General features: G+C 37.3%; 2 protein-coding genes across 14 annotated transcripts in view; one reads left to right on the top strand and one right to left on the bottom strand.

Moving 5' to 3' along the window:
* Window positions 1-896, top strand: part of LOC104609059 (V-type proton ATPase subunit a1-like) — a 36,723-nt gene extending 35,827 nt beyond the window's left edge. For 7 of the 13 annotated variants that reach the window (XR_737188.3, XR_016079640.1, XR_016079643.1 and 4 more), the window contains one exon: window positions 354-896. Coding sequence is in view for 4 of the 13 variants with exons in the window: in XM_088893633.1 (XP_088749759.1) it covers window positions 354-552 (199 nt within the window). In the remaining 9 variants the exon portion in view is untranslated. The other 6 variants (XR_737192.3, XR_016079641.1, XR_016079644.1 and 3 more) reach the window with 2 other exon arrangements.
* Window positions 897-13,638: 12,742 nt separating this feature from the next.
* Window positions 13,639-16,321, bottom strand: LOC104609086 (F-box/FBD/LRR-repeat protein At1g13570-like). The gene is made up of 3 exons (XM_010275304.3): window positions 14,319-16,321; window positions 14,052-14,210; window positions 13,639-13,962 (listed from the first exon to the last, which is right to left on the bottom strand). The coding sequence occupies exons 1-3, from the start codon at window positions 15,150-15,152 to the stop codon at window positions 13,639-13,641; spliced, it is 1,317 nt and encodes a 438-aa protein (XP_010273606.1). The 5' UTR covers window positions 15,153-16,321.
* Window positions 16,322-18,736: the final 2,415 nt, after the last annotated feature.

Here is an 18,736-nt window from a genome sequence, read left to right as displayed (position 1 = left end):
TTTTCTTAGCAACTGACATAAAGACTGTGGCTAAATAATACATATAGAAACAAACTTTATAGTTAATTGCTAAAATAGCATTCCCAAGCCATGGTGTAGTTGTGGTCTAACTACTTATGGATTATGCACAATCTATTGATATGGTTTCTAAATTGACCATCACACTTGCATTGGTCAGTTGTATTAAACTATTGGAGACCATGGCTATTAAGGAGTTCAAGCATGCGTTTCTCAAAATTTTGGCATGTTGCACACTTTCCCTCCTCTCAATGTTATGTCCATTCCCTTCTTTCTCTTTGGTATTTCCAAAATTTTGTTAACTATCTCCTCTTTTTCATGGCCTCCATCTATAGGCTTCTTTCTTTTTGTTCTTCATTACAGAGGATGAGCTTTTCCCTACGAGGAGCTGTAGAAGGGTTTAGAGTCGGAGGTTCATATAGAAGATTTAGTGCTACAGTAGCGTCAGAAGAAGCTATTTTCAAATGTCAGGACGAAGATGGACAGGTTGAACCAAAGGTTCTGGTTATGGAAGACAAGATTGCAAATATCTAACGTGAATTTGAGGCAACAAAACAAAGCTTCCTCAAGATTCCAAAAGCTCTTAGAGAAATGCCCAAAACTCTTTGCTCTTTTTCTCTCTCACTTGCTCTATCTCCCTCCTTTCTCCCCTAAGTTTCGTTCTCCTTCCTCGCTCTTGCTTTCTCTCTATTGATCTCCGTTTCTCAAATGTGGATGATTGGTAATGCTTCTAGAAAGGTAGAAAACAACTCAATGCAACTTCAACAACAATGGTGGATGTTATCCAAAATTGGTATTGAAATTGGATCGAGAAATGAGAAATGAATAGTAATTTTACTCAATATTCTACTTTAGTTGAGTTTATTTGATTTTGAAAAGTTGCAGCTTCTATTAATTGTTTCAATTTGGATTTGATCTATGTCGGATTTCATTTGTCTTAAGCTCTATGCTAGAGCTTATATTGTGTAGTTCGGTGTGTGATTTGATCAAAGAGGGTGAATTGGGAAATTGTTTCTCACATATTGCAAATCCTTTTCTAATTGAACTCTTATTTTTCTTATTTTTTTATTATTATTTTAGGTTTTACAAAAACAAGAAGATGAGTCTTAAAAGTTTTCTTAACAAGTATTATAGTTCTTATATAGTCAATTCTTGTTTTGTCCTCTATCCCAACTTTAGCATTGTATTTTAAGTTTTGGAGTGCTCCCTCTCTTTCTCTCTCTGTTATTTTTTGTCCTCATTGTTTATTGTTTGCTATTTGTGCTATCTATTTGGCTTTGCATTTGGATCTACTTTGTGAATTCTGTGAAATCTAATTAAGTTATCGCTATTGAAAATGACATACCAAAACTAAACAAAACATGTTGTTCATTTTGGTAAAAGTATTCGTGTTTCCCTATTTTTCCTTTGCTCATGAAGGTGGACATATTATATGGGTTGAAGACTTGATCAGTTAGAAGTTGATGGGATCCATTCTCACTCCATTTCTCCTAGTATCTTACCATTCACACTACTGCTTCACCTTTATAATGTAAATCATGACTTTTTAGGTATAACATATTTGATAAGAAAACATGATTCTAGAAATGAAAACAGGTATTAAGTACAAATTTCTTTTTTTTTTTCATCAACAAGTACAACTTGCTTTCATTCAACACTAATATGTTTTCTAGTTAAATACAGGGACACGGGTGGGTAAATCCTTGATTGGATTCCTATTTAAATTTATGTCAAGAGGGGCTTCATCAATATGGCCTTGTATTCAAAATAAACTAAAAAAATTCATGACTCAATATCAAGAAGAAAGTAAGTCTGAACATTGGCAGCCTTGGGCAAATAATATTATTGTCTTTGGGGGTTGGCTTTGAAGGCTACTTAGAAAGCCAAATAATATTTTGTTTTATGATCTCAAGCAGATATAGTCTAGACCATGAATAAAGATAGTAAGGAAGCATCCATTTCAATCCTCGATACCCTTTTGAACATTCATAGCCTTCTTCCATCTTTCCTTGTTTTCTCTTTTTCCTCATTAGATTTGATGTGGGTAACTGAGTTTATACTTCATACATGCATTCACTTCTATTTCAGATTTTGTGTTTATATTCTTTTCTTGATTCTTTCTAGAACACTTTGTGAGGGTGTCAGATGTCAAAGTCAAAAAAAAATTTCGCCTGTTATGATCAGTTGAAAGCTACATTCTTTCTCCTTTCTTGGAATCCAGATTCAAGACTTTAGTTTCTGTACAATAGTAGACCCTTCTTCTGAAAACTACATTCTTTCTCCTTTCTTGGAATCCAGATTCAAGATTTTAGTCTCTGTACTATAGCAGACCCTTCTTCCTTCTTCTTTTTTTTTGTTGAAATATAGACCCTTCTCTTCAAATTCATAAGAAAAAACATGTGAAAAAATGGAAATGCCTTTTCTAAACAAAATGATTGTTCTCCATAGGACTTAAACTACAAGTTTCAATTAATTTATTTATTGCTCTTTTTCATGCATGCACATATATTAAAGGTTTGATTCCATTATTAATATTTTTGTTTCTATCATTTTTTTAAATTAAAAACCATTTTTTAATATAAATGTTGATTGGTAGATTTGATAGATTCCATTTAATATTATATTCTCAAATATTTTGTAAATGTTTCTTTTTTATTTTTGTAAAAAATGGAATATATAGAACAAAATTAAGAGTTTAAGGATGGTGCAAACAAGGTCTATGATTTTTTTGTTTGTCTATTCTCCTATGTTTTAATTCTCTTATTAGGGGTCACTAGACCTATTCACGGGTTGGGTCGGGCATGCTTTGACTCTGAATCAATAGAATACATTATTGCCCGAACCATATCCTAGCCCGACAATCGAGCCTAGGTCTTGAGCCCGACCCAATCCTCATATAAAGCTCGAAGCTTGGACACGAGCCTGAGCTCGACCAAAAATTTGATAACAAATGGTTTTTTCTTTTTTTATTCAATAAAAAAGTATTTTATTTATATTAAAAGCTCTCAAAACCCAAAAATAATAAAAGATCTCATTATTACTTGAAAAAAATAGAAGAGGAACAAAGAAAAATATTGTATATATATTTTTATTATAATTTATACTATCAAGTTGGGCTCGTGCTTGGGAAGAGCTTTTTTAAGAAAGCTTGAGCCCAACCTGAAAAAAGGTTAGGCCTAGTGTTTTAGGCCCGAGCCTTAGCCCATAGGCCTAAAATCATGTCCAAGCCCGACTAAGAGTGGATCAGGTCGGGTCGACCCGTCGGGCTACCCGGCCCATGAACGGGTTTGGTGGTCACTGCAATAACATTGGGATAACTTTTATTGGTGTTTGAAAGACCTATTTTAAAGGAGCAGATGAAAGTTGTTTCAATTGCTAAATGGATATAGAAATGGAAAATAAGGAGATAATGGTTTGGGAAACAAAGAAAAAAAGATTAGTGGTTGTGATTGATGAATGGGCATCACCTTGCTTAATGTAGAACATGGATTTAAATATTTGTGTTTGTTTTTTCATTTAAGATTTAATTCTAATTTTTGAGGGTAATTAGGAATCCAAAACATATCTTTATAGAATGAAGAGTGTCTCTTTTGACTTCAGGAGTTAGGAAAGATGATAAATGGAGGAAAAATAAGAAAGAGTAGAAAATTAATTTGAGAATTGGATAGAGGGGGAGTGTTGAAGATGGATTGATAGAAAAACAAAAGGGGATGCAAGAATACTTGGTGAAGGAAGAAAAAGGAGGAGTTGAAAAGGAAGGAGAAGGGTAACAAATCAATGAGGAGAAAAGAGGAGGAGAAAGGGGATTATTATCTAGATTTTGAAAATACCCAAGTATATAAAAGAAAGAAAATATATAGAACAAAACCTAAGCCGAGGAGGTGTTGATAGATGAAGCACACAATTTACATGGAGTAATAAAATTGGAAGAAGTGATTAATAAGGAGGTAGAAGTGAGAAAAATTTTGGGACTTTTCTTCCTTCAGGGTGGGGACTTTGCAAGAAGATCATTTAGAGAACTTCAAGAAGATAGGGGTTAATTTGAGAAAAAAGGCAATCAAGGAAGGAGAGGTGGGAATTGGGAAACACTTGATGAAGAAGGTGGTTTTAGAAAGGTTAGTTGGGTTTGAGTTGAGGGTGAGAGTTTGGCATCGGTTGAAGGTATGGGGTTTTTGATTGTAAGAAATATTGTTCCTGAAGCTCTGGTTGTGGTAGAATGTTGCATCAAAAGGTTTTTAATCTTTTTGAGAAAGGAGGTTGGTTTTGGGGGGTTGATTTTTCTTTTTATGGGTTACATCTTATCATTGTTGATGTATTATGTTCTCTCATTCTTAATAGATTTTTTATTTATTTAAAAAAAATAGAAAATGATGATGAGGGGGATTAATTTCGTAGGCGTTTTCTCGGATAAACATTTATCTGAAAAGCACTACTTTAAATGTTGTTTACTTTTTCTATTTGGTTGAACGTTTTGGCATTTCAAATAATACCCCATAAAGTTGCTTTCACCTTAGCTTAAAGTACGTCAATCAGCATTTCATTTCAAGAAAGGCCTAGGCATTTGGGGAAATGAGAATTTGATGTTTCCCCAAATGCCTAATACACATAAGTCAAAGTGCTTCAGTTTTTTAGAATTTATTTGATAAATCCTGAAACCAAACAATGGTTTCATAACACCAATGCCTATTTGGCACTAATGTGGTAGTATTTTTTTAATAAACACCCATGAAACCAAACATAACCTATTTAAATTCTTTTTCCTCTATTTTTGTATTCTAAAGTTTTCTTTGTTTTTCTAGACTGAGATTTTGGTAAAGATTATGCAATTCAAAAACAAAATATGAAAATCTCCCAGCATGCTTATTTGCATAGTTATGTTACCTTTTGCATGGGCACAGAACCCAATAGCTTAGGTACATTATCTTTGTTAGTATTTTGATCAAAACTTCCTACAGACTATAGACAATGAGTGGTATGGAAGGATACTGACGTCAAAGATTGTTGGTATTTGGGACAAGTCTTAGGCTCTTAGTCGAATCACAGAGGTAATAAAATGAAGGGGTACCACATATCTAAAGAACTAGTCTGAATTTTCTTCTGCTAAGCCATGACCTATCGGGAATTGTAGTTCTTCGTGTATATCAAGCATTGGTTAAGGTAGATGCCCTTCTTATAGTGCCAGATTATTATTTTCAAGATCCTTGATTTTAACTTGGTATCAGAGCCTCCTTTGATTTCATGGCCTCCAGTGGCTTTACCTCTGAGTCTCAGCACTCAACTAGTGCCTCAGTCACCAACAACATGTCAGGTTAGAACTCAACTCATTCGAGTGGCATACATTATCTCCCTATCAAGCTCAGTAATGACAATTACTTGCTCTAGAAAGTGTAACTTCTGTCGATCCTCTACACTAACTGGTTGATGAGGTACATAGACATATCGATTGTTGCACCACCACAATATGTACCAGATCCGATTGATGGAAATTAGATGATCCTCAATTTGGCTTATTTAGACTGGTTTGAGAAAGATCAGTTGGTGTTCTCTTGGATTATTGCCTCTCTCACAAAAAGCGTGTTCACGCAAGTGGTAGGACGTCAGTCATCTCACAATGTTTGGAATGCCCTAGCTAAGTCTTTCTCCAACTATTTCTGCTCTAGATTGCTTCAGTACAGAAGACAACTCCAGTGTCTCAAGAAGGGAGGTATGACTATTTCTGAATATATTCAGAAAGCTAGATCTATAGCTAATAGCCTTTCTGTTGTTGTTGAACCTATTAATACTAGTGATTTAGTCCTCTACATACTTGCCAGATTAGGAGCTGAATATGAATCTGTTGTGATTGCAATTACTAATAAGTCTGATATAGAGGACCTTGATGTTGATGATGTTTTAGGCATTCCTCTTGGCCATGAAGGCTAGCTAGAACAGAATGCTACTACTGTCAACCCCACACCTCCTACAGCTAATATTGCCAATTTTAAGAACAAAAATCAGAACAATAATCAATACACCTCTCCCGGGAACAACCGCGACAGAGGTAGGGGCGTGGTTCTCTAGACAACCGCATAAATAATGGAGGCAGAGGATGTAGAAATCAAATTGTTTGTCAACTATGCAACAAATTGGGACATAGTGTTGTAAAATGCCGTCGATGTTATGATCTGAATTACAAGAACGAAGAGGTGGAACCAGCCGCTTACAACAGAAGTATTGCTCCTTCTCAGTTGTCCTTTGACCCGATTTGGTATCCAGATAGTGGTGGCACGCATCACATGACACCTAATGTTGATAATCTATAGGTTCAATCAGAATATGGAAGAACGAAGCAAGTTAAAGTTGGGAATGGTTTAGGTTTAACGATTAAAAATATTGGTTCTACAGTCATTAGCACTCTACTCATCAGTTTTCTTTAAAAAATATTTTTCATGTGCCTGATTTGGCTAAAAATTTGTTATCCGTCCACAAGTTTTCTCGTGATAACAATCTATTTTTTGAATTTCATGGTGATTATTTTATTGTGAAGGATTATATGGGGAACATATTGTTGCGAGGAGCCAGTAGAGATGGTCTCTATCACTTTCCGGGTAGCATGATTAGTTCGAATAAGCCTTTAGCATTGGTCAGTGAAAGGGTCTCTGTCAGTGATTGGCATAAACGACTTGAACATCCTGCTATGCGTATTGTGAAGCAAGTGGTATCTCAGTTCGGCTTACCTTATGACGGTCAACTTAATTTCAGCACCAACTTAGTGTGTGAGTCGTGCCAAGTATGCAAGAGTCATAGATTATCTCTCCTTCCTTCATCCACAATTATCTCCAGTCCTTTAGATTTATTTATATGTATGGGGACTTGCCCCAATTTTTTCAAATGCAGGGTTTTGTTTTACGTAATTTTCATTGATGTTTATAGCAAATTTTGTTGGTTGTTTCCGTTGCAACAGAAGTCGGATGTTTTTAACGTATTTTTGTCTTTTAAGCGTCATGTTGAAGTCTTATTTAATACTAAACTCAAGACCTTTCAATCTGATTGGGGTGGAGAATATCGGAAGCTCTTTGCTTATTTGGACTCTGTCAGTGTCAATCACCGGCTTGCTTGTCCTCACACACATGAACAGAACGGTAGTGCTGGACGGAAACATCGCCACATCATCAAAGCCACTTTGTCTCTACTGGCCTCCTCATCGCTCCCTTTTTCCTTCTGGGTGGATGCTGCTCTTACAGCCGTGTACTTGATTAATCGGCTTCCTACTAGCACTCTCCAATACAAATATCCATATGAGGTTCTTTTTGGTTCTTCTCTAGATTACCGGTTCCTTAAAATCTTTGGATGTGCTTGCTACCCTTTGCTATGACCATACAATCAACAAAAGTTTGACTATTGCACGAAGCAGTGCATCTTCCTTGGCTATAGTGACAAACACAAGGGTTATCGGTGCTTACATCCTACAACCGGATGAGAATACATTTCACGCCATGTTGTCTTTGATGAACATACTTTTCCTGGCTTGCCTGTGGTTTCCTCATCAGATCCGATTCAGCCAATTGGAGTTTACTTGCATACTCCAAACTCGTCTCATTTTTTAGAGGAAATGGGCCCTTATTTTTGGGTTTGAAAGATTAGATTTAAGTCTTTGATAGTGACTCCATTTTCCACTGGAAAGGCACACAATCAAGAGACATCGGGTTCTAAGGATTGGGAGAAGGAAGGTATTAGGCACCCCTTTCTCTAAGTTGTTGTAGCAGCCCAAAATGGGAGTTGTTTAGGCTCAATTTCTTTCGGAGAAAAATAGAAATGGTTGCAAGAATTTCTCAAATCCAGAGGAATGAGGAACATGCTTTCAATTTCTCCTAAGACTGATTTTGAGGTGATGTTGTCGGGTCTTAGGTACTGATTTCCCTAAGACCCTCACCTCTCTACCTCTATCCTCAGTTAAGAAGAAATTGCACACAATGGTTCTCCAACATTTCAGAACCTCAAGCAACCCAGGAAAACTAAAAATAAAAAGACTTACCTTTCATATATATCTTGACAGGAGTTTTCTAGCAGGTAGGGACTTCAAATAAAACGGGCTGAACATTTCTAGTCTGAAGTTTGGGAGACAGGGGGTGAGGCTTGAGCTTGGCTTCAATGATTTTAGGATTTCCAGTAGAATGGGTGCATTATAAAAGTTGGGAAGCTCTCATCCTCCTCCTCCATCCTTTTGAGCTCAAATTAGATTAGTATTTATAGAGAAAGGGAGGGGGTCTAGTTTGAATTCGCTTAGCTGCATTGCCTGAGATTCCACAAAGATTTGTTTTCCATAAATAAGCAAAGATTCTTTAAAGAAATAGGTGTCCAGTTAAGCTTTCCTGTTTGGTGAAACACTTTCTTCGATTTGGGGGTGGTTTTCATGGGTTTTGTGTGTCCAGTGAGAGGGGGTGTGCCAGACGTTGAATTCTCGTATTTGGGGCTGTTAGTGGCAGAAAATGTAAATTTGAAGAACTTTTAAATGTTATTTTGTCTTTTCTTGGTTTTAAGTAAGGGTTGTTTGGTATTTGAGCTTTTTAAGCCCATTGGGCTATGTTTCATTGGTCAAAGTGTTATAATGAGTCGAGAATGGGTCTGACATCAGCCTTCACCCTTTTAAGGCTTTAGGTTGGGCTAGATGACGTGGCAATTTAATTTGGTGCGTCGAAATTGTATTTTTCTAGTTTAACACTCAAATTGATGAATTAGGATGTGAAATTTGGCGTGCTAGGGTTCTTCGAGTCTCTAAACATAGTGGTAAGGTCTGATTGTAGAAATAGGGTCGGGATGATTGAGATCTATAACTGACAAGTTTGGATCAATAAGATTTGCTGAAATATAATCTTTATTTAATGATGGGTCAGATGGAGGAATTTTGGGATGAAATTTGGTGGGCTGGCACTTTTGAACGTCTTGAATCTAATGGAGGTGATGGATCTTTGATCAGAAGTATAAATTGATTGACTTATTTCATATCTTGGTCTTAGCTTATGGTTTTCCAATCAACAAGAGGGCCCAAAATAGAATCTTACTTTTTCAATGGTCAAACGGAGGTGTTTGTTCATGAAATTTGATATGCTAGGGTTTTTTGGATCTCTGAACCTAATGGTGAGGTCTGATTGGCCGTATGAAGTTGGGATGATGGATGGTTGGCTCTAATTAATGAGATTTGTCGGAATAGGATCTAGGCTTGATGGGGGGGTTAAATGAGAGAATTTTGAGCTACAATTTGGTAGGTAGGCGTGGATTAGGGTGAGGTTAAGTGGATGGTTCTGATTTGAGAAAGATATGGTCGATCTTGTAATCATTTAGGGCCATCTGAATGGGATCTTGATGTTTTTGCGGTTGATTGCTGTAGATTTGTGGTAAGATTAGCTAGTTGATTGTTTTCTAGTGATCTTGGGGGGATGGATATGTTGGATTTGATTTTGGAGGAGTTAGAATTTGGATATCAGATAGACCGGGCCATTAGAAAGGAAATTGGCGTGATGAATGGTGAACCTTTGCAATTTAATCATGAAAAGTGATGTATAACTAAGTTGTAATTTTCCAAGTGTGTGGATGATGTCTGATCAAGGTTCTTATTTGTCTAGTGGATTCCTTCAAAAGGGGGTATTTCGGATTTTAGAGAGTGTCACGTCAATATGGTTGTGTTTCTAAGTTTTCGGGGTCTAAGAGGGGGTACAAAGTGGTAGGGTGAAGAGACTGAGCAAAAATTAGGTGCTAACACTTGTCTTCACTGCAGATCAAGTCTACTGCTTCTCCCATGACTGTTGCTAGTTCTAACACTTCATCGGACTCTCCAAACGGTTCCGCCTCCCCCAAAATTGGACCTCATGGATTGCATCCTCTTTAGGACATACTTGATAATATGGTTTCGGTTGAACCTCAGAATTCTGCAACTTCTCACCAACAGCCTATGGTTACTCGGTCTATGGATGGTTCCTTGCCTCCTCGTTCTCACCTTTCTATCAAGTATCCGTTACCCCAATCATTGTTGGCTCAATCTCGTGATGATACTACGGAACCGTCCTGCTACTCGAAAGCGGTAAAATCGGCCCATTGGCATGAGGCTATGACAAAAGAGTTCAACACTCTTGTCAACAATGGTACTTGGACCCTTGGACCATATTCCTCTCATTTGCATGTAGTAGGGACCAAATGGATCTATAAGGTGATTCAGAAGGCCAATGGAACCATTGATAGATACAAGGCCCATTTGGTTGCATAAGGTTTCACTCAAATCCTCGGGGTTAACTCTACTACCACTTTCAGCCCGGTTGTGAAACATGTAACCATCTGCACTATCATCTCTCATTGTAGTCTCTCGACAGTGGTATGTTCATCAAATTGATTTTGATAATGTTTTTCTTAATGGGGGACCTTCGCAAGGATATATATGTTAGACAACCTAAGGGTTTTGAAGACCCTGCAAGACCAACTCACATCTGCAAATTACACAAAGCCCTATATGGGCTTCATCTAGCATCGCGAACTTGGTATGCTCGCCTTACCTCCCAACTAGTCCAAGATGGGTTTTCGGGCTTCTACAACTGATACATCCTTGTTTGTATACTGCTCCAAAACCGTCCCCATTTATCTTCTCATATATGTGGACGATGTCCTACTGGTAGGGAACTCTATGGATGCCATCAGTTCCTGCATCATGGAGCTCTCTCGTCATTTCTCCCTCAAAGATCTGGGGTCTGCAACCTTCTTTCTCGGTACTGAGTTCATTCGGCATCCTCATGGGGTTCTTCTCAGTCAATGACGGTATATCACTGACCTTCTTCAGCATGCTCACATGGATTCTACTAAGCCTATCTCATCCCCTATGGTAGTCCAACCTAAGCTTTCTCAACATAGTGGTTGCCCACTTGAGGATCCTATCAAATATAGAAGCATTGTTGGTGTCCTCCAATATGTGGCCATCACTCATCTGGACATTTCCTTTATAGAAAGCAAAGCATCCCAGTTTCTTCAATCCTCTACTGATGAACACTAGACAACAATTAAATGGATCATGTGTTACCTCAAACACACTATCATGCATGGTCTGAACCTATCACGGGATTCCTCTTCTCTCACTCTTCATGCGTATTCTGATGTAGATTGGGCTGGTTGTCTAGACGATCAGAGATCCACAAGTGGATTTGCTATCATTTTGGGTCCCAACTTGATTGCTTGGAGTTCCCGCAAACAAGCTACAGTTGCACGCTCTAGCACAGAATCTAAATTCCGTGCATGTGCCACAACAGCTATTGAAGTTCTTTGGATCACCTCTCTCCTCCGGGGTCTTAGTGTCACTCTCTCTGATGCTCCTACTATTTGGTGTGATAATATTGGAGCTATCTATCATGCTGCCAACCCCATTTTTCGTGCCCGCACACAGCATGTTGAGGTTGATTTTCATTTTCTTTAGGACCTTGTTCTTGTACGTCGGCTGAGTGTTCAGTTTATTTCCTTTAATGATCAAATTGCTAACATCCTCACCAAACCTCTCGCGGGTGATCGGTTCTGCTTCTCGCAAGACAAACTCCATGTCCTCGATGAACATAGAGCTTGAGGGGGCGTATTGGAGATACACATCCACGTGTACCTCCCTTATCCTTATTCGATTAGATAGCTATCCTTAGGATAACAATTATCCCTTGATCCATAGGATAATTGTTATCCTAATGAGATGATCACTCTTGTTCTTATCTCTATAAAGCTCTATCAAAGATAGAGTCCTTGTTGTACACCTCTTGCCATTATAAATAAAGGTTAACGCCGATGCCCTTCTTATCGTGCCAGATTATTATTTTCAAGATCTTTGATTCTAACTAAGATAGTTGAAAACTATCAACTATTCATAGTAATAGTTTTTGTTTTTTGATTGTTCTTTCTTTTTTCCCTTTTATTTTAATGATGCCAATGAGGAAGAAAATGGGTTCCAAATTCAATAGGTACTTTGCGAGTATTTTTATTGTTTTATTTTTCATATGGTTTGAATGAGAGCGAATCACATTAAAGAATTTTAAAATGATACACAGATATGGACAAATTGAACCTTTGCTAAAACTTAGCTAATCAAACTACAATGGATTTTGATCAAACCAAATAAAACCCATAAAAGAAATTAACCTTTCTACAAAGAAATCAAGAGGAGCTAAGAAAGTTGTTGTTTATCTTCTATAAGCAACCAACACCCTAAAGCTCATGCCATCAATAACAGTTAATTTGTACAAACATTTCTTTCTTTTTTTCTGTAACCAATTTGTAGAAAGCATTCACTCCTACAAATATGATCTTATTTGAACAAGCACTACAGCCATGCTTAACAGGCTTCAACCGGTGAATGATGTCGTAGAAATCTCTAGCCATAACAACAGAACTCTGTTTTTCAATAGAGGAAGAAATATATATAGAGAAAGAGTGATAGAAAGTTTAAGAAGAATGGGAAGGGAAGTTCTTGAGTTGGCTAAACTACTTTTCAGGTGGGCTGACAAATCTGCCTCGTTAAATCCATTTATTTCCATTAAATTTGAAATCACAAAATGGAGATGTGTTCATTTTTTGCTGGTGATCATCCGGCGACTGTGGTCGCCCGCCGGAGATCTGAGCTGATCAACTACATTGGCCATATGGTGAGAAAGTACCTGATGGTTCAGTTTTTGTCACAAACCGGAGCTTGTTCTCCTTTCCCTTATTTTCGTTATCAATGTGCATGTGACCATGTCTAGGGCATTGTAAGGAGGGAATTAATACCTAGATTTCAATAATGGGTTCATGGTTCAACTTCAACCACTCTTGTCTAGGCCATCTCTGAACAATGGCAGAGTGTAGGTCACCTCAGAACAGAATGGTAGACATTCTTCAAGGAAGAACCAAAGCCCACGTCTGTTCATTGTCCCTTGTATAGAGAAGGGCATTTCCAAGCACAGTGATGGTTATTCTAGTAGAAGGGAAGTGGGTGATAGTGTAGGTTCTAACCAAGCTCTCAACCTTTACTAGAAGAAACCTGTGGGACAAGGTATGAAGAACCACGAGAATTGGGACATTGAGATGCAAATACAATCAGCCAATTGATACTTGATCTTCATGCATCTGCAATTAATGAGTGTGGATAAACGGAACTGTACAAAAAAACATAAGAGGCCCCATTAGCTTTTCAGTTAGTTACTTACTGGGGTAAGTGTTTCTAAGATAAATAAGATATGACCATTTCCCATATCCAATTATTTGCAACTTTCCTTTAGGTGTTACCCACTTGAGAGATGGGTATTCCGGTATTACCATCTCCCTGATCCCTACATAAATCTGAAAAAAAAATATGGGTTTCTAAATCCCATTGATCACCAACTTTCACTCCTCTCAAAATCCAGAAAACAAATGCCCCCACAGAGAAAGAATCTGATAATAAGGTGAATGAGAGAAGGGAAAAGGTGTTTTTTTCCCTTGTTTTCATTCATTCATATCCACCCAGAATGCTTTAATCAGATAAGATTGTCTTCAAATTTTCAATTGACAATACAAGAAAGGTATTTCCACAAAGGCAAGAAATGTTGAGATAAGATAACAGAACGATAGATAAACAATGCAAAGCAAAAGGTTGAAGATGTCACACTATTATTTAACATATATGATCTCTGCCTGTGTAGAAACTCGTTTGAATCGCACTAATTCTATCAACATATGTTCTTCTTTAATATACTTATCAGCACAATCTTTAAGACTCTCACTAACATGAAAAGGTATTACAGTCATTGTTTTGAGCATCGGCGAACGACCAAGGATAAACTTTATCAACTGGAGTTCATGTACTAGACCATGCACATCCTTCATTATCACTATTTGAAGTTGATTCAAGGAGCAACCCAAGTGGCATTGCATCTCCCAGAAATCCATGTCATCAGATGGATGTTCCGTGTTAAATCCTACCAAAGATTCAGACTGGAGAAAGATGCAAGACCTCAATGAATACAATCTATATTAATTGGATGATAAAAGGATGTAGATGTTCATAAATGAGAATGACTGACCCGAATTTTAAGCAGTTGTATGTTGGGAGAGCTTCTGATTAAGCAAAGAGCAGTTAAGATCTCAGACGATCTATGAAAGGCGATACACAAATCAAGATTCTTCAGATAAATAAGTGTAGTGGGAAGTCTTTCTGGTATATGATCACCATACGAGGAAAACTATCAAGAAGGAAAACAGAAAACGCACCCTCATTTCAAATGCTTTCAGATGAATACATAACTAAGATAATTTAAAAATATGGAACAAAAGAAGAAAAGAGTACATACCCACCACATTCCGTGTAGATAAAGCTTTTCAAGATGGATGAGACTATCAAAGACCAGTGGCCACATGGAAATACAATTTTGGTCTGCATTTCTAATTTTAGGATGATAGAATAGACTAAATTTAGCATCAACTAATAGTGGGCTATGTTGTATGAAAATTTCTATGAATTCACCCCAAACATTCAAGTACTTGAGATTTGGACCATAGACTTGAAGAGAGCTTAGGCCATGAATATCCTTTATGAACAATTTCTCAAGAAGTGTGCAGCTGGTAATCAAACTTCTCATTATATCATCTGTACAAGTAACACATTGAAGCCAGAGTGTTCTCAAACAAGGAAAGCTTTTGAATGTTGGAGGTGGTATAAACACACAATTTCGGAGCTTCAACATTCTCAAATTTTGACAAGTAAAGAGAGAAGAAGGCACAACAAACTGCTGTTCTTGATCACGACAATACCACATTTCTAGGACAAATTCCTTTATCCCATTTCTTGATAAAAAGACAATCCATTGATCTATATCAGAGCAACTTCTCAGCTGGCATGAATGAGATATCTTAAACCTGTCAATTGGACCTGTATGAAGCAAGAGAGCTCGAGCAACAAAGTTCACAAATTTTTCCATCTTCACAAGTGGGTCTTCTTTTGAAGAAGAAGTTGGTATGCATCTGTAATCAAATTCCAAAGTTGGAATGGTAGCCCATTTATACCTCCATCCTCTTGATAAGATACTTGTTCTCACAGCATCCCTTATCGGCATATGCACAAGTATGTGTTGTATAATGGCATCAGGTAGGTTACTGAGTACATCTTGAGCCAAAATATTATCCATACCCACTCTGAGTGAGAGAACTTGTTCCACCCTAGCTTCACTTCAACTCTGAAAACCCAAAATCCCTAGCTTGCATCAGCTCACATACTACACATATGAACAACCGAAGGCTTAAACAATGGCAAAATTACCATATATGAAGGAAATATGTATACTAAAAATCAAATAAAAGAAGGAAATAAATGAACTATCATCCAAATGTCCAAAGCAAAATGGAAGAACTGGGCAAGACAAGATCAGAGGCAAAGAGAGCAAATTAATGATGAAGTATGTACTTGCCTCTGAACTTTTGGGTGTTCTAATTTCTTCCTTCTATTGAGAGAGGGATGTGGGTTACTCATATTAATTTGATTTTGATAATTTACAAATTCTAATTATTCAACATATTTGATATATGGTAGCTGGATTTATACCCGCTTTATATATATAATACAAATAGAGATAAAAACACCGCTTTATATAATACCAACTTCGTTCATTCCTTACTTGTGATATACGCGAATCAACATTGACCGTTCATGTGGCATATCTTAATAATATTATGGGCACGCAACACCAACACATCAAATAGAGAAGAGCAAATCATATTAGCCTATACCTTGTTTTTAATAACTAATCACCAAAACTAAGATGCCATTTAGCAGTCTTTTTAATTTGAAAATCTTTTTAGAAGAATTGATGGTCAAAAGACGTAATAAGCTTTTAGATAACGATGTTGGCAGCTCAAAGATCGTGGTTGAAGGTGCATCTTTTTGTGCGTTTTTTTGCACAAAGACGAGACTTAAATAAGAGAAAAAAAGGCAAGAAGCCTCATTTTCATTTTTCCAAAATAATCTCGAATCCAACTTCTCATGTCTCTTCAGGGTGTGATCTTTCGGTGGAAAGATCTTCATCCAATTAAACGGAGAAAGACTGAAAAATTAGCAACCGGATTTTTAAAAAACCAACAATCCACGTGAAAAGATACTCTGAACGTGGCCTAAATCTAATGATTTGAGGGGTATTCTTGCTAAACACATGAATTGAAGAGTAAAAACACGTGTGTTCTCTATAAAGCAAATCAGCACCAATGTAATAATGAAGAAGGCACATAACCTATGGAGAGAAACATTATCAGAAAACAAGATAATGACAGGAAGACAAAAACAGTCCATCAGTATTCTAACACCATGAAAGAGAAGAAAAAGAAAATGGGGATATTTAATTATTTCTACCCTTCAATTTCAATGCTTAATGTTGAGATGGGAGGTTGACTTAAAGAGGAAGTAAAGACCGCCCTGGATGGTCAGAACTGAACGTCCCTCAGTTTGTTGCAGCCGCAGAGGAGAGATAATGGAAAAGAAAAATTAGGAAAGAAGAAGAAAGGAAGAAAAAAAGGAGAGAGAAAGCTGCCAGATCCAGTTTGGTTTAGTCCGATCCCCCAGAGAATAAAATGCAGAGAGAGATTAGTGATGAAGGCTCTTCCATCTTTTTGACGTGGATGTTGAAGGAATAAGAAAAACCATTTCTTCATGGTGAAGAGAGGAATACCCCCCCACCCCTTGTTGTTCATGTTCTCTCTTTTCTTAATGGAGAGAGGATTCTATTCCATGGGCTTCATTAACCCTCACATGTAAGAAAACTAATGCAGACAATAAGTGCCTAGCTACCATTAGTAGATCCTTCGCACCGAGAAGACTTGTCTGTTTGTAGCATACAGCATAAGTCGCTTTTTGGGCTTTTTATCGATAAGACAATGATGGAAAGACTCTTTTGAAAGGAAATGCAGAGATTTAAAGCATGTTAAGCAAAGCTTGAGGTCATTTAAGAGAATGTGTGAACGAGAGTGAGAGAGATAATTATATTAGTAGAGAGAGAGAGAGAGAGAGAGGGAGACAATGATAATAGAATAAAATATTAAGAAATCAAATAATCTAAATATGTTGATGTTAAAAATTAAAACATAAAACAATAAAAATAAAAATGTTATTCTAAAAAATATTAATTTAAAAATCACTAAGCTAACACTTAAAAAAATAATAACTATTAATGAAACTCAATAAATATTGAAATACATTTATCTCATAACATTAATAAAAATTAAGAAATTTGGTTTCCTTAAAATGTTAATTAAAAACATTTCCATTCCACTTAAAAATAAAACCTAATAAACACTTACAAAATAAGAAATTTAAATATAAAAAACATATTAATTGATAATTTTAATAATATTATAATTTAAAATCCATTGTACATAATAAATATGTGTTTGCTACATTGCACATAGAACCTGTGTTCTAATGTTGTGTTATGATTTGTTTATTCTTTTGATTTTATTTGATAACTTTGCATTGCTGCATTTTAATTAAATTAAATTAATTAATAATTTTGATGAGTTGGGACCTTTATTGTGCATAGTGCAAATACTACATAAGAGATATATTCTTGGGAGAGAAAGAGAGGGATCGAAATCGAGAGGGGGAGAGAAGGCGACCAACCACCGCTGCAACTTGTTGCAGCTGTGCCGGTGAGGGAATGAGAGAGATGAGTAAGGAGAGAGAAGGAAAAGAAGAGGGAGAAGAAGAAAGGAGGGATGTCGGAGGTTGAAAGACTTGTCGTCACTGCTCTGCCGCCGCTGTGCGTTGAAGGAGTTCAAATCGGCCCCCCACAACGTCCCACAACACATCTCTGCCGTATTGGGAACATCTCCCATGATAATATCCGAAATGATGATGTTATCATTGGGAGATGTTCCCAATACATGGTGAGGATGTCTTGTAGGACACTGTGGGGGCAGTTTTGTGGGTGGCTGATTCGGAGGGGTTCTTATCTGCCTCCACAAATTTGCCCCTCAAAAACGTTCCACACAATCGGAACGTGACTCGTGTCATGAAACACGCGCATTATGCGAGACGCGTGCGAATCACTTTCACGCCATTTCAGGCTCCCCCATCAATTCCTCTCTCGCCCAAAGGGTTTCTTCTCCCAATCTTCCCCATTCACTTCGAATTGAAACCCTTGCCCTTTCGTAACCCACCCACCGGAGATTAACCCAGTCGAGTTCTGTCGGTTGACAGTAAGTAGTCTGTAATGTAAGTTTTTCTCATTTCTTTCTTTTTTTTTTCTCATTTGTGTTTCTAACATTCACAGATCTGAACCCGCTGGAGTGGGAGCCCCCTGATGCTACTTTACACTCCCTTCGATGACCTACCGGTCGACGCCGATGACCATACCGACAGGAGGTAAGTCTTATGCTTTGTATATGATGATTTAAACAAAGCATGTGGTTTGATTATGAAAAAGAGCCAGAGCATATTCACGCCATCCATGAAGACCCATTCCTCTACCTTAAAGAAGACTTACCTCCTACTGGTATGGTCGTCGGCGTCGACCGGTGGGTCACCAAAGGGGGGTGTAAAGCGACGTCAGGGGGCTCCCACTCCGGTGGGTTCAGATCTGTGAATGTTAGAAAATGAATGAGAAAAAACAAAAAAAAAAGAAAAAGAAATGAGAAAAATTTACATTACAGACTATTTACCGCCTACCGGCATGGCTATCGACGTCGGCCAATGGAACTCAACCGAGTTAATCTCTGGTGGGTGGGT

Source organism: Nelumbo nucifera, chromosome 8 (genome assembly GCF_055504915.1).
Source record: "Nelumbo nucifera cultivar China Antique chromosome 8, China Antique-T2T, whole genome shotgun sequence".
Lineage (NCBI taxonomy): Eukaryota > Viridiplantae > Streptophyta > Magnoliopsida > Proteales > Nelumbonaceae > Nelumbo > Nelumbo nucifera.
This window is presented reverse-complemented; position numbering and strand designations above follow the sequence as displayed.